Raw genomic sequence first — 16519 nt, forward strand, 5'->3', positions numbered from 1 at the left:
CCTAGGGACTAGTGCAGAAATTGGAAATAAAGCAGGCAAAGAGCAACTTTATTTCTTTATACACATTCTGCTTTAATAGCCACCAAAAAGACTGTTTCATTTCCTCTCACCAACCCTGTCCACCAGTTATATTGGCCTCCAACGTACCACTATAGCAACATATATAAATATATATCATACATTTATACACATACACACATTCTAAAGCACTGTGAAGACACAGACTAGGCTTTAGGACAACTGGTGAGTGCTCACATGTCACTTACAAGTGATCACTGGTTTGCTTTACTCAAGATTTTCAGTGGCTTAGTGTGGCCATTCATCCCCAAATCCAAGAGGGAGGTTAAGATGACCAAATGGAACAGCAAATTTAGAATGAGGTCAGTAAACTTTTGGAGATCATATGAGAATAGAAATAGGAAGTACCAGGGTAAGCATGAGATGGCATCTGCAAGTCAAAGCTCTCACCACGTGGATCCCAAGAACTCGGGTGCTGCAGTGTAGACTGACGCCAATCCTGACCGACCCAGCTGTGCTGGCCCCCGGTCAGGTCATCGGGGCCCCGTCAACACTGTCTGTCAGGGCATCGCCGCTCAGTCGTGTGCTTTTAGATCTGCCGAGGGGCTCCAGTGTCAGAACCACAGCTCCGATCCTAGGAAGCAGGTCCTGTCTGCCCTGAGTTGACCATCTGAGGATCAAGCTGAGGTGAGAAATGTGCTGTTGCTGGTTCCCATGGCACTGGGGCGTCCAGAAGCAGTGTCACGAAGTCCTCTACAAACTATGCGTGTTTTGCTCAGTGCTGGGCCAAGTGGACCTTGGCTGGTTATTCCACAGCTGCAGGAAAGGCCCACTGCCTTTTGGCACTGCCCCACCAGGCGTCATCTTGGACTCCTTCCAGACCCTCCAGCAGGTGTGGAGGAGTGAGACTCATATCCTCCTCAGCAGACAGGGAGCTGTGCAAAAGCGGGGCAGGCCCATCCTGCCTGCTGTTTTAAGGACCTCTGGTGGCTTCGCTTCTTGCATGGCTCCTGGAAGGCAAGCGTCACAGGACTGAAGAGCCCGGCACTGCCCTTAGGGATTTTACCTGGAGACCAAAATTGCATAAAGTAAGAAGGCATTATCAGGCCCTGCTGGTGGCTAACTGAGGCTGCAGAGAGAGCTGATTGGTGACAGAAGCCAGGAGCTCCGTGAGAGCCTATTAACAGGATGAGCTGAGGGGGTATGCTGAGGTCTGGAGGAGCAACTGGTGCCACCAGGTTAGTGGAAAAGCCCCCCACACCCTCCTGTGGTGATACGTCTGCTCAAAGCCACTGCACACCAGGTGGCATGATCCTACCACTCCCTCTTGAGGGACCAGTTCCCTCTCCAATTCACCTTGGAGCAAAAGGATGGCTTTTGTGATAAACAGGAAAACAGCTTAGCATGAAACATGCACATATAGAAACAGCCTGTTGGAGGAAGGAGAGGGCATTTTGCAGGCAAGTCCCCCTTTTGTGTCCTGTGACTTAAGGAGGAGTGGGACGGGCCACGTCAGCAGGGACATCAGAGACCTTCTTGGTGCCACCTCTTACAGATGAGGGGCAGCAGGCTCACAGAGACTGAGGTCAGCAAAAGCCACACAGCCAGTTAGTGACAAGCCTGGGATTAGAACTCAGTCCTCGGGCCCTTTCCAATGACCTAGCAGAAGTCGAGAGGACTCTTCCAAATTAGGGAAGCCAGCGGGTACCAGAGGCTATTGGGTTACCTTTGCTGGGACAGGAATAAGGCTTTACAGAGGCAATCCTGTAAGTGTTCTTCTAAAAAGGCTCAGGAAAGAAAGGAATCATCAGAGAAAAACAAAAGGAATTAGCACACAAAAAGGCAGAGTTAAATTATGGCCCAACCCATTTTGACACTGTGAGGTCAACATTCTCTAGATTACAGTTTAGGAACATTCCTAGGCATATGCTCAGTTACTTATGGTAAAGCTTCGATGGCCAGTGTAAAAGGTTTAATTTCTGATTTTTAAGTCATTTCTTAACACCTCAAGTTTTCTTCAAAGTGGTTCCTAAAGAAGGTGTTAGTGTTTTCAATAAACAGAGAATGTCTCCCATATATGTAAAATCTTCCCTTTAGTTTATTACCCTGTTCTTTTTTCGATCAGTAAGACCCAATGATTTTCTTTTGTGTTGTTGCTTGAAGAAAACTCTGCCAAAATCCCAATGCTGTTCTCAGCTCCATACTGTATAGTGAAATCTGTTTAGTAGGCTGTATCTTGCAGTTATTTTTTCATAAAGTGGTACAGGAAACCCCAGAACACATGAGTGACCTCAGGATCCCTTTACTGAAATCTTAACACAGAGGCAGACCCCTTATGTCCTCTGACCTCGAGAATCAACTGAATTGCATTTCTCCACACTCTTGACTTGGCATGAAGGAGAGAATATTGCAGTAAAGAGAAGGTGATGACAAAGTGAGAGTGAACCTAGATGGCAGGGGAGGTTGCTGATTGGGGTGGGAGTGCTGATGGGGTGGAAATTGGACAGATGCTCATTGAGGACCTGTGCTCCTGCAAGTGGACCAGAAGTCTCTCCTGGAAGGTCAGGGAAGGTCAGAGATGACCTCCCGACTCTGATGACAGATGCTGAAGGGTTTGAAGCAGGCTCTATGGCTCTGACTAATGCTGTGGTTTCCTTACCTCCAAATTAGTCCTTGCCTTCTTCAAAACATCGTGTGTCCGGGTCACTGAAAAACGAAAACAGCCCCACAAGGGAGAAGTTACCAGGGGGGCCCATACTTGCCTTGGGTGTGTGCTCTAAAGCTTTCTTTCTGGCCACTCAGCTTGGGGTCTCCTGCTGCCCCCCAACACCACCCCCAGCATCCATGATTACTGATAAAACGGGAGGTTCACGGATGTCACATCAGTCTCCCCCTTTCCCTAGCCTCTCTGGTCACTCTGCATCCACAGCACAAGCGGGGAGTCTGCAAGTTCCCCCATCTTGTGTCCTATTCCGTGGTAGGGGGACACCCACACTGGCTGAAGATGAACTGCTCCATGCTCTCCTTCTGCTGGTTGGCAGTCTTCAGACGCTCTGCCGTGCTCTGAAGGAGACTCTCCTGTTTGGATAGTTTGGTTTTCAGCTCTAGAAGCTCCCTTTTCATGGACTCTCCCTGGGAAGAGAAACAGGCTCTCTGTCAATGGTCAGAAATCTGAAAGCCCCCCGGGCTTTGTGGCTCCTAACAACCCAAAATAGGATTTTACAATCTTCTCAACTATTTTTGGACTCAATTCTCCCTACCCCACCAGTTAAAGCATCTAAAACCCTCCGGCAGATGTCAGCTCAGAATGAGGCCATTAGGTATGAACACTGAGAAGCTGGAAGCCCCCGTGCACGTTAGCACAGGCTACACTCCTGTTGCTGCACAGGACCTGACTCCAGGCCAGCTCTGAAACCGTCAGCTGTGAACAGGAGCTCAGATTTAGTGTTGACATTAATCATATCACTTGGGCTACACAAGTAAGACTTGGTTGTTAGGAATATGGTGACTGGCAAGACAGGGCTGGCCTGAAACAGTCTGCAATTTTGTAAATATCCCTGCCAACTTCAAAATGGAAAATCACCCCCTCCTCTGGAATTAGCATAGTTGGGTCTCCTAAGATGTCAGGTGTCAGTGATATTAGTCTGGAGTTAGAACCCCTGGGAGGGGATCCTGAAACCTGGCTATTCAAGGTCACCAACCAGAGAGCTGGCTTGAGAGCACCCGGGGGAGGTTGACTCTCCCCTGGCCTGACCTGGAGACTGAAATTTAAGTGATTTGTTGGGATTCCAGTGGGTGGCTAAAAGAGGCTGGTCAACTCATGATGACATTCTGTGATCCTACCTGATTTGTGGAAGTGGGGTGGGGTGAAGACAGAAGTTCTTGATGTTTTAACGTGTCCCTGAACTTGAGCTCAGGCAAACATCAGACAGGTAAAGAAAGTGAACATGAATGGGTTATCAGAGCTCTCCTGTCTCTCCCTCCTCCATATCCTCTCCTTTTCCTCTTTAATTAGTTATCCCAGGAGTCAGGGGTCAAAGGAGAGGGGATGTCATCAGAGCTGTGCTGAAAGCAGCCACCATGGAGGAGAGGTCTCCTTTCTCTGGTCCCCTCTGTCCCAATTGACCATTCAGCTCCTGATCTTCAGGGTCTGCAGACTGTGGAGGCATAAGGATTTTGGGGGGGCAGAACGAGTAGATGACGCTGGCCTCTTACCGACTTTCCATGCAGTGCAGAACCATCGGAGCTTGGCAAGGCTGCTCGCCAGAACACGGTGAGGAGGGAGGCTGCCTCCTCCAGCCGGTGATGCAGGGCATTGGTGCTGCTCTGAAGCTCCTGGATGCCTTTGCTGCCCATCGCCTGGGAAAAGGGGGAGGTAGCCATGGACATCCCTGGGGCTGAGCAATCACTTTTTTTTCCTGTGAGCACAGGCCCCAGCTTCCTTTGTGAGTGAGGCACAGACAGGGACCTGCTTGAACCTGTGAAACCCTTTTCTAACCCTGAATCTCAGGATCTCTGACCTCAGCAGGGCCCTCCCACTTGCAAGAGTTCATTTGATTCCAGCCTTCCCCATACTCTTCAGCTCCTAGTCCTGCACATGCTCTGGAGTTTAAGGTCCCTAATTTTTGCACTGTGCCCTGCCCTAATTCACACCTCATGCTACAAATGGGCTGAACCATTTGTAGCTCAAAGGATTGAGGTGCTGCTCCCTTTACCTGACATGCCCTCTTCCCCGGAGAACGTACACATCCTCTGTGGCATCCCCTGTGCCAGTAACACCCAATTCTCGGTTCATGCCCTCACACCCAGAGTGCAGCTTCTAACATTGTGCCTGGAGCCCCTTGTTATGCTTATGTAGTCAGGTGTGGGGCTCCCTCCCTAGTGAGGGGGCTCCTGGGCACAGGCCTCTCCCTGAGCATCCATGCGTCTCCAGTGGCTCAGACAGCACCGCAGCTGGGGGTGCCTGGTCTCTCCTGGTGAAGGGCTCTGAGATCTGCTTTCTACCCTCCTCCCCGGCTCAGTCTGAACCAGGAAATTCCATGGCTGCCATGTTCCTCACTCCTTCCGCACATTTAGCCCATATCGACGCAAATTTTCAATTTCTAGCAAACTGATTAAGTGATTTTCTTCTGCCCAAGGATGGCCATGTGCCAGCATGACTTTAGCAGATAATAAGCTACCAAAGGGTGCTCAGTACAGTCCCATGTGTATGTCAACACTTTAAAAATGCTCTACTGATGAGGACGGCAGTGCTGCACAGGCTTTTCTATGGTTCTGAGTGGAAATGCCAAGTCAGCTACATCTGGAACAGAGCAGAGCTTATCGTGAAATTAGCAGATGAAGACAAAAGGCCCAACTGGGTGTAAATGGAACATATATCCTCAGCTGTTGGGAGATGTGAAGCATGGGGAAAAAAATAGCAGAAGGAGCTAAAATCAGAAGAAGGAAGGGCATACGGAAAATATGCAAGAAAGAGGTCTGTAATGGAACGATGTAATTACCTCTGTGCCCGGAGCTTCAAGGCCAGGGAGGTTGCAGGCTGATCTCGTGAGAGATGCTATCTTCTTGACCAGCAGTCTGCCCTCCCCGATCTGCTGTCTTAGGACGCTGTAGTCATCAATGTGGCCATGACGTGGCGGCCATGCTTATTGGCAAAGGAGCCGTCAGTAGCATCACCCTCCAACTTGGGAGGGGTCTTTATTCCAGGAGAAGCATCCGAACCCAGCTCTGAACAATCAAACCACAACAGCACAAAAGCACTGTTATTCATAATGATTCCTTAGTTCAATACAAAAGAGAAGTCAAATAATGAAAGGGGGCAGAAATAAGACAGTCTTGGAAAGTACAAGCATGGTGTGAAATCCTTATATATTCTGGGTTCTACATTTTTATAATCTTTCTTATATCCTCTCATAATGATAAAATCGCCAGGAGGCAAATTTTATCCTTATTGACAAATGAAATATTCAGGACATATATTATACACACAAATTTTTAACTACGGGGTTGAGAAGACACAGATAAGGAAATGAAGCTGGACCCAGAGAACACTTTCAAAAATTGGGTGACTGCAGTGAGGCAACAGCAGAGCAATCGGAAAACAGCACGAGGAAGAAAGGCAGCACAGAAGGTGCAATGAGCAGGGCTAAAGGCCTTGGGACATGCAGAGAAAAATCTCTAAATTTAGATAATGCGTATACAGAGAAACAAAGGTTACTCGCACTAATAATTTTCCATCGTCAGTCCCTGAGTCCTGTAGTTGCCTTATTTACCATTTGTCCTATTAAAAGTTGTGGTCTCAGAGCCAGGAGCAGCGGAAGAAGAGCTGGGGAAGACCACAGCTGGAGAATTCATGCCCACGTCCCGAACTGGAGGGGAGGCAACTGAATCTAGGGAGTCAAGGTAACCACAACTTTAGGAACCCTGGGAACACACTGCTCCCCAAGCACGTGCACAGCCTAGTCTTCACCACCAGACAGTAAGGCAAGAGGACCCCCCTCTTACATAATCATCACCCATGTACCACATTTAAAAGCAACAGTAAGCAGATCACTTAGTTTGGAACAAAAGGAGGTTCCTATAATTCACAGAGCAACTTCTAGTTTGAAAAATTACTAGATATACTTTTCTTACCCCAGTTTTTGAATATAATTTTGTACGCAGTGTCCAGTGCAGTGCTTTGAAACTAAATATAAATATGCATAAATATATGCAGTATATATGGTAAAAATATTTGATCAAAGAATGAATGGATTTATGGGCCATTAAACTCAGCACTCTAACCACCATTGTGATGAGTGGGGACTGGGAAATATGCAGTGGTGTGAGAAGAACAGGCGACAGAAGCCTTGGTGAGTTAGAGACGCCCTCTTGGAGGCCAGGCAGCAATCCTGCAGGGGAGGAATTGGGAAATATCACAAAGAGACAGGAATGATTCTGCTCAGGCAAATGTGGCCTAGAGCCTGCTTTCTGGCTCAGGCCTCTGCACTGGACAAGGAGGAGGAGGAGTGACTGAGCCAGCAGGGCAGAGTCCTGGCTCAAGTGGTGGGGAGGCAGTGAGTGGGGAAAGCCTTGTTAAAGGGATGAAAGGGAGACACAACTGAGCATGACAGCCGCACGGCAGCCCGAGTATGTGAGGCATCCACCTAATTTTAACCAGAAATGTTTTATGTGCCAGGCATTTTGCTTGGTGGTCCACGTACGCTTTCTTATTTAACGGCCACAGCAACATGATTGGGGGAAATCACCTTCATTGGACAGATAAGGTCATTGATACATGAATCTCGCAGAACCAGAAAAAAAAAAAACAAAAAACGGGTAAACCAGGCATGAAAGTGTAAAAGCTCATCTTTAGATAATCCAGAGCAGAATGGTTCCCATTTAGAATAAAATTGAGGACATGTCCATAGTGGTGAGTGGAGATGGTGAATTAAATGGTCTATCAAAAGGAAAAAAGAAGAGGAAGTAGAAATGAATGTGTCAATATTCATTGGGGCGGTATTGACACTCATATTAAAACCAGAGGACATGAGACTGATTGATGAATGATACTGAGAAGAGCGGGAGAGAACTGTGTAAACATTTGTATCTGGAGAGGCAAGCCGGGGGCAGGGCAGCAGAAGTGGGTGACTATACCTGGAACAGCACCACCACCTCCCACTGCCTTCCTACAGCCAGGGTTTCCTCAGGGACAGGAACGTTTTGCCACATGGCTGAGTTCCCCTCATGTTAGGCAGAGGAAGCCAGGCCAGAGAGTCTGGGAAGGCCAGTAATACCAAGACACGGCATGGTGAGGCAGAGGGAGCACAGACTGGAAACCACAAGTTCTGCTTTGAGTCCTGGGTTGGTCTCTCAACTCCTGTCAACCTTAACATGTCAGCTAATGTCTTAGTGCCTGAGTTTTCTCATGTGAAATACAGAGACAGTAAAACCTACCCTACCTGTGATGAAATGATTTGAAAAATTATTTGAAAGCATGTAAAATTTAAAGCACTCCACAAATACAAGGAATAGACATTAACATACATAGCTGTTAATTCTTAAGCATTTCTTATTATGCCAGGCACTTGTACATTATTTCATTTAATGCCCCACATAGCCATGCACAGTATATATTAATATAATCTTCATTTAAAGATGAGGAAGCTAAGGCTTAAATAGCCTGAGGAGTTTAAATTCCAGGCAAACACCTATAAATCGCAAACTCAGAATCTGGAGCCAGATCTTACCCTAAATCCCACTCTCTCACTCGGGCACTGTATTGAAGCATCTCTGATTTCACCCCGACCTTAAGGAGCATGGAAGAGGCAAGATTGTGCCTTCCACCACAGACATCCCGGGGACCTCCCCACTGGCTGAGGGCTTCCTGATCCCCTTTTCCTTCCTACCTTGGAAGAGCGGCTGCTTGCTTCCAGGGTCAGGGCTGACAGGGAAGAAGGGGCTGAGGCCGGCTTTGCTGGCACCTCCATCCAACTGCTGCTCGAGCTGCACTCGCAGACAGTTGTTCACCTGAATGCTCTGCTCCAGCTGCCCTCTCAAAGCTCGGATCTCTGCCACCAGGTGGCTCAAGTCACTGCTCAAAGGGACTTGGTGACAAGCATCCCAAGTGTAAGCTGTAAGGAGAGAGAGGAGGGCTCTGGTAGCACTGATTCTTTCCAAGCATCTGTCAGAACACTTCTCTGTGACATTCCTTCCTGCCAAGGACCACGGTGTCTCAGGGTCCCAGGCAACACACCTGTGATGGAGATGTCCCTCTTCCAGTGGGGGGCCTGGCACACACTGAGATGGCGCACACTCCAGTCTAGAGTTTCCCTGAGGCTCAAATGACCCTTGTGCACCTGGAGGGCATCTGATTGGCAGGTGAAGTCAAGCCTATTATTTTACCTCTCTATTAACCTTAGTCCTGCAGGCTAGAAACAGGGTCTTCCAAGATAGGTGTACTGAACTAGAGAAGGGAAGGTGCTGAGGGAGGAGAGTCGATGATTTCCACACTCAGGGGTCAAAGGGGAGAGGAGGAGAAAGGCCTCGGGTCTTGGGCAGCAGGTAAGAATGGGAGTGGGGTACCACAGACCAAGGATCATAACTAATTGGACTTCTCAATTTCTCCTTGTTTGTTTGTTTGTTTTTTTATCTCCACTCACCACCCGTAGTCTGTTTCTGTGTACTGGGGAAGAAGAGATTAAACAAATATTCTACAAGACCACAACTGTTCATCTAAAAACTATGAAGCCAAATGTTCTTTCAAAAGATGGAATTTGTTTGGGTTTTTAGCAAGGCAATAGGATGCAAATACCATCTAACACATGCACCCAGTTGCATCTGGGCCATAGGTCCAGAAACTAAATTTTTTTGTTTTTCCAAACACATTCATAGTCCTGTAATGAGCTATGCGAATATTCTCACTAAATGAGATAAATGAAGACTATGAATATTCTTTCATCAGTTCAGTTAGGATTTGTCACCAAATGTGTGTATTAAAAAGATTTTAATTCAGAGTTCTTATTGGGTCATAGAGTTAAGGATAAGGGATAATGGGGCCTTAGTGGTAGGAGCTTTGAGATGAATCCTGAAAGACCCATTATAAGGGAGCAAGACATGAAAGGGGAGGTAGCTGAGGATGAAGTGGTTTCCAGATACCAACCCCAAAGTTCCATGATGCTCCTCCCTTTTGTTCTTTTCTGAAATCCAAATTCTCACAAATTGTTGCTTATTATTTAAAATTTTTTCATCTATTTATTCTCCTTCATCTTCTGATTACACCTTATATGAGACCCTCCACACTTAACACCCATAATATCACTACACCCATTCAAACAGGTTTCCCTGATTCTAATGTTGGACTCCCAACTCCAGTATGTGACACCAGTCTTACTATCTTAAAATTCTGTTTCCATCATGTACCCATTTTGCTTGGAAAATATACTCATTTTCCGTTGCCTACTACACAGAGTAAATTGTCATCCTACCTCGTAGGCCTTCTATATACTGGCAACTCTCCTTTCAACTAATCTGACTCCATTCTCTTGCCTTCAATACAAAACTCCCCTCTAGGCTGGTTGGTCTTCCCCCTGACCCAGCACTTCCATGACTTTGTACATAAGCTGTTCTGAAGCCTGCTGTGCTTCTTTAATTCTTCAAGTTCTCGATCAACTTCTCATCAACAAATTAGAAAACTCAGTCACATCTGATGAAGATTCAAATTTGGCTGAACAGTGAAATTATAATAAACCATAGTACTTAAGGAGCTTTTAAACATATAGTCAAAAAACAAACAAACAAACAAACAAAGAGTTGAAAAGTTCAGGGAGTCAGCATCCCATCCAAAGCAAGAACTTTTTCAACGGGATCCTTGAAAAATCATCTCTTTCTATTTAAACGGGGCTTGGATAGGAAGCCGACTGCTTCGAAACAGCCAATCCATCACTAGAAGGCTTTAGTGGGAAGGAAAGCATTAACTGTGCAGATCCCAATTCCATTGCCCTTCACCCTCTGGCCCTTGTTCAGCCCTCTGAAGGGATAACAACACATCAGCTCCTCTTCACCTGACAGTTCTTCAAATATCTGAAGCCCGTTCTCATAGTCATATGATCTTTTCCAAGCCTACAGTTTTTTAGTTTCTTCAACCAGTCTGAGATATTTGGTCCCTGTCTTCATTACATTCCCTTGTTTGTCAATGTCCCTTTTACAAGATGGCACCCCACAATCTAACAGTATTTCTGACATGGTCTCTCCATGTGGACAGCACAGCTGTACCACTGTGGTCTCAGGTTAACTTGGCTTTTCTAGCAACTCTGGCCTACAACTTCCTTGTGTAAATGTGTTTCTACCTAACTCCCCCGTCCTCAAGCCCACCAGTGGCTACAGAGCAAGATCTCCCCTTCCTGTATATCTACCACCGATATTTTTAACCAAAGTCAGGAGTATTTTTAATCTTTGCTAGATTTCATCACATTGACATCAGCCCTCTGTTCTAGCCTACTTGGAGTAATTGTGTTTAGAATGCCCTCCCCATTTGAAGAAGAATGGGGAAATGTTAATAAGATTCTCAAATACTAGCAGGTAGCAAAAATCCTCACTACAAGAGTTTAAAATTTAAATCTAGGCTGAAAATATAGGTCCTGTTAGTAGTATTTCTGAAATTTTTAAAAAGTCTTTTAATTTTCTCAGTGAGGAAAGGTCAGGGTGGGACCAGGTTGCGTGGGTGGTCAGAATTCACAACATTTAAGATGTTTTCAAATGATGATACCACCAGGGCAGTTGTGTTAAAAATGAAAATCATTATATAATCTGGAGTTTGATTCGCTTATCTGAGACCATCTAGGTGGGTGAGTTTGATGCCTGTGGCCGACTTTTAAGGACATTAAGGCTGGATCTTGCTCATGTCACCAACCCCTGGGCTTTGTGTGTGAGAGCTCCCCTCCCTTCCTATTGGGAGCCTCAGTGAGTGAGGTTTTTTCTGAGACAGACCTCTGTAGGTTTCCAAGATCTCCACAACTCCCAAGGTAAAGACTTCACCAGGATCCTTAGCAAGAGCAGGCAGCTCACAGGGTGGGGAAGAGGCAGATACACATACCTTTCAGCCCCTTCCTGGAACTGCCATAAAGTGCCTCGTAGATCTGTACCTCCGACTGGAGGGACTCGAAGAGCTGCTGTTTCTCTTCACACTGTTGCTGCAAGAGGGCCAGCTTCTGCTGCAGCCTGCCAGGAGACAAGCAAGGGCCCGCTGAGCTTAGGGACCCCTTGGCCACACCAGGGCAAGAGCCTGTGAACCAACTTTTGCATCACAGAGTTTTAGCCCTAGACATCAAGTCAGAGGTCATGAAGACCATCACTTTTATTTTACAGATGTAGCAACAGAGGCTCAGAGAGGGAAAGTAACTCTGCTTGGAGTCATGCCATTAGCTGCAGGACCCAGGACATGCCATCCGGTATTCTCACTGCCCCTACAGTGCTCTTTTCACGCTGACAAGCAGTTACAGGGTCTGTGCTGGGAACTAGCGTCATGGCTGGTATAGAAGCTTCCCAGGTCACGATGAGACTCATGTCCTCAAACTAACTGGAAGCAGTAGAACGTACTTTCTCCAGTATCTAATATGCTGAAGCCGCTATAACACGGTTTTACCCTCTCAACTTTGCAATGAAAAAGGCATTCCCAGAGAAGTCCTTCCTTCTTTTCAAAGTCACCCATAAATCTGGAATAGCAGAGAGGAAATTGAGGCTTCCAAAAAGGACCATGAACTGTCTTGCCAATATCCTTTTTCCTAAATCTTAAGATGGAGCCACCTTCTTTATGAGTGGGCTTCCTCTTACTTGGAGTCTTTCTCATGGAGAGACAGTCGTTCCTCCTGGAAATGCAAGATTTCCTGCTGCTTCTCCTTCAAGTCTTCCAAAAGCTGCTGCCGTCCCACCTTTTGGTGCTCCAGCTCCATTTCCAGCTCTTGAAGCCGAGATCGAGAGGTCAGCAGAGCCTCCCTCAGGCATTCTGTTTCCTGGGAGCGCTCTGGTGAGCAGAACACAGGAACATTTATATTGTGGGGCCAGAGGTCAGCAGGAAGATGAGCCCAAGCACATCCACCCTGACAAACAGAACTAAGGTAAAAGGAAGGCCAGCATATGCTGCAGCCTGCCAGGGGAGGCGATGCGAGTGTCTACTCACTGGATCCACACACTCTGGGGAATGGGGAACCGGTATCTTTGCAATGCCCTTGACCCTCTGATTTAATATGACCTACTTTGTTTCACAGAAGACATTCTGGTTTCTAATGCTATTTTCTAAGTGCTCACATACCTTCTGTGCAATAATCTATTCTAGAGTTTTGCTAACTCAAGTTTTTAGAATATATTATTTTCATCATTTCAAAAATGGGAACATCTGTTCTTTCCTGGGCTTGCAGCCTCTCTCTGATCATCATGATTTCTCAAAGACTATCAACAGGAACTCTGAGAATAAGGTTCCAGTGCTGTCAGTCCTCTGGGGTGGAATCACCTGGGCCTGGCAGATGGTGCTCACTTACACCTTACTACCTTCTCACCTGTAAGTCTGGGCGAGTCTTTCCAGGCAGCAATGGTAGTTTAGTAGTTCTGCCTTCTCCCTTATCTATGACGTTCATTATCCTCCCAAGCAGCGACCTTTCCTCTCACACCTTATTGCTCTGAAGAGGCTAATTCAGAAATATCTCTTGATGTCTTTTTCCTTTTCCACAAGCATTCTTTCATTCTGGGCTTAATCCTCTTAGCCACTATTCTTTATCTGTTATGGTTATTTAATAAATATTTGTAAATAAAAATAATTTGTAATTAAAAATATATCGATTGCATCCAGTCAAGTAACACTATGGTCAACTGCCTCCAGCTGCACACAGGAAGTGATGCTCACTCGTGGATGCCCACTGAATAGTGTTGGGAAAGCTCGGGAGGACATTCTGCTAACACGTCCAGAAATAATCATGAAGATTGGTGACCAAGGAGGAACCCAGAGTGTATGAATAGGGAGTTGGTGGGGAGATGGTGAGGAGATGTGGGGATAGCATATCAGCACTGGGAGGGGCACTCAGAGCAGCAGCAAAGTCTGGAGAAACCTGAGAGGGTGTGTAGGCTCTCACGTTCCTTCCTTTTCTGGTTCCAAACCAGCTGTGATTTTCAGGCAGGTAGAACAGATACCCACAGGTATCCAGTTTGGTAGCTAATGACTGTGAATATCTGCAGGAAGCTCTGCACAGAAGTGGTGGATTTCCTAGAGCTCCTTGTCCCTGCAGCATAGGAGGCTGAGGGCCCAAGGCTGGGAACTGGCAGGAAGTAGCCCTTTCTAGACTGAGAATAGCTATGGAGGTTTTGGGCTGGTGGATCTGGGTAGCTCTGTTCTCTCCACTTTCTCTCTTGGCTGCTCCAGTGGGTGATCAGTGTGGCCAGGGAAGAAAATGGCCTGAGACTGACCACACTTTGTGGCTTTTGATCACTCACCTCTGGAAACATGACTCAGCTGAGCCTGAAGGCTTCGGTTTTCCTCCCTAAGGACTCTGTTCTCACTGTAGAGCTGAGGTGTGGACTCCAGGCCTGGACTGTAGAAGTTAGAGGTGGATCCTGTCCCGAAAAGTGCAGGCAGACAAGTTACAACTTTGGGTCACAGAAGCTCTCAAAACTGCCCGTTCTGTCCCAACCCAGCAGAAACCCCTGAGGACTGGAGTCCTGGGCCTAAAGCCTGGTGAGCCAAATGCCTGATTTTCCTGTGCCTCCTGTGGATGGGTTCTTCGCATGCATGATCCCATATCCTGGCCGTAGTTGTTCAGGAGGCTCTTTGCCCTAAATAGCTGGTGCTGGGGTGGTGGCAGGAGAAGGGTGTGTGGAACGGACAGTGTCCGAGTGTCAGCAGCCTGGGAGGAGGGTGTGTGGAGCAAGGCAGCCTTGGTAAGTGGCTGGGGCAGGACCCGGCAGACCTGGGTCTACCACTTGTCAGTCATAGGACAAGGGCCCAGAGAAGTCAGCAGGCAGCATATGAACAGATTAAGGATGGGATGAGAAGTCAGAGGATTCCTGGGATCAGACCTGGTTAGTTCTTCCATGAGGAAAGTTACTCTTTGAGCTCAGATACATCTACAAAGTGAGGAGAATAGAACTTGTCCCCTCCCCTTACTGATTGCAAAGAGCAAGTGGAGAAAAGCAAACCACCATGCTTTGAAACCTGCAAACTCCCCCTAAGGCCTGACCTTCAGAAGTTCCCTAGTTACGACCAGAAGTAGAAGACCTGAGCCTCTCCTACCGCTTCCGCGGGCAGTGGAGCTGAGCCTGTGTTCCAGCTGCTCCCTCAGGCGGTCATTAATGCAGATGGACTCCTCCAGGCGCTGGCGCAGGTTCCGGATTTCACCCAGATGCTCCTCCAGCAGGTCAGCCCCTGCAGCCATCCCACCAGGACAGCAGGAGGTGGGAGATGGAGAATCCTGGTCACTAGTGGGGCCCACTTGGGAGATGGGCTCAGCCAGTGGTCTCTCAGCAAGATCCCTAAACATCACCATCCTCTCTCACAGGCACCCATGAGCTCAGGTGACTGTTTAAACAGTAAATTGGCTTCAAAAAACTGGACAGCCTGGGGCTAGGCAAGCCCCACAGGCCCCTTCCCATGCAGGGGTACGTGTAACGGAGTTGTAAGGGTACGTGTACAGTTACTTGGTTAACTGGTAAGTGTAAGGGGTTTCACATGGTTTAGAAAAATAGCTGAAGGCTGTGGACATCAGTCTAGCACACGGAAAGGTGTGGCTGTTTCCTGAGTGCGACTTCGGGTGTTATAGAGAAGGCCTTACTCTACCCTAATACCTTTCCTCTTAGTGATTCTTGACTAAACATTCTTTAGCAAGGGACAAAGCCCTTCCTGCACCTGTAGAGAGAAGGCCTAAGGTAAAAGTTAGTACATCATGTAAACTCATCCTGTGTGGTTAGTGACTGACAGTCTGCTTCCCTTACATCACTTTGCACATGGAAGGAATAAAGGAGCCTGGGCTGATATAGGGATCTGGAGTCTGACTATAGGGGAGGAATCAACACCCGCAAGGAAGGCTAAAAGATGCAACAAAAAGCAGGGGGAAAGGTGCCAATGACACACTACATCAACTGCCTCATTTTGCTTTGAATCCAGCCTCTTTCTGAAAATTACAGCTCTTCCTGTTGGAACTGGGCTGCATCCCAGCATTCACCTGTATAGCTCCACCTCTCCAGTTAGTGTGATGTCTCTGGCCCCTGACTGGGAGAGCTAGGAGTGAGAGGGAGAGTTTAAATGGGTTTGTACACAGGATATACATATGGGGGGGGGGAGCTGTGTAGAAACAGCCTCACTTCTGTAACAACTCCTGACTGACGGAAGAATGTTCTGTGAATGTTGGTGTCTGGCATTGTGGAAGGACGGAAAGGGAATCAGGATGGAGGGAGAGAGAAGGACATGAATGTGAGTGCACAGAGGTAGCCCCTGACTTTCCCAAACCCCTGCAGAGCACCGAGGTCCTGGGCCGGGAAGATGATGGATGTACTTAGAAAGGACTAAGTACTGATGAGGTGCTTTCATTTTATCCCCACTGTGAACCAGGGCCTAGAGGAGAAGGGAAAGCAGCCCTGCCCAGGCAGGAAAGAAGTGGATTCTAAATGAGATTTCGTCTCACAGACTGATCTGCTCGGCTTTGTGCTTTACCTGTGGGTTTGGAGTTAAGCTGGTACATGGATGATCCTGAGGATAGATCCCCAGATATGCTCCCTTTCTGAGGCCTCATCATGTCCCACTGGCCACTACTGCCCAGGTACCCAGGCTCCGGGATTCTGCTCGGGTCTACGGTGCCCCTTGGAGGAGAGTGGGGCCCGGCACGGTTGAGGTATTGGGAAGAGCTGGCTTCTAGATGGTTGCTCTGCAGTGTGGCTGGGCAAGCAGGATGAACAGTGTTGACACCTGGGCAGAAAGAAACATCAGTGAGAAGCAGAGTATCAGAAAAGAAGCTTCGGCAAGGAAGTGTGTGATTGCTGAGAG

At 47.5% G+C, this 16519-nt stretch overlaps 1 protein-coding gene and 1 long non-coding RNA gene across 2 annotated transcripts in view; one reads left to right on the plus strand and one right to left on the minus strand.

Moving 5' to 3' along the window:
- LOC140698220 (uncharacterized) overlaps positions 1–16519 on the plus strand; it is a 40108-nt gene that overhangs the window by 16725 nt on the left and 6864 nt on the right. The gene's annotated exons all lie outside the window — the stretch shown is intronic.
- Positions 58–16519, minus strand: part of LOC140698212 (myomegalin-like) — a 33734-nt gene continuing 17272 nt past the window's right edge. The window contains 14 exon segments of the mRNA XM_072967858.1: positions 58–1084; positions 1745–1796; positions 2678–2724; positions 3012–3150; positions 4234–4377; positions 5520–5647; positions 5650–5745; positions 6291–6407; positions 8406–8630; positions 11591–11715; positions 12328–12517; positions 13978–14097; positions 14774–14905; positions 16190–16441. Coding sequence (XP_072823959.1) covers positions 939–1084; positions 1745–1796; positions 2678–2724; positions 3012–3150; positions 4234–4377; positions 5520–5647; positions 5650–5745; positions 6291–6407; positions 8406–8630; positions 11591–11715; positions 12328–12517; positions 13978–14097; positions 14774–14905; positions 16190–16441 — 1913 coding nt within the window. The 3' untranslated portion in view covers positions 58–938.

Source organism: Vicugna pacos, chromosome 9, assembly GCF_048564905.1.
Source record: "Vicugna pacos chromosome 9, VicPac4, whole genome shotgun sequence".
NCBI lineage: Eukaryota > Metazoa > Chordata > Mammalia > Artiodactyla > Camelidae > Vicugna > Vicugna pacos.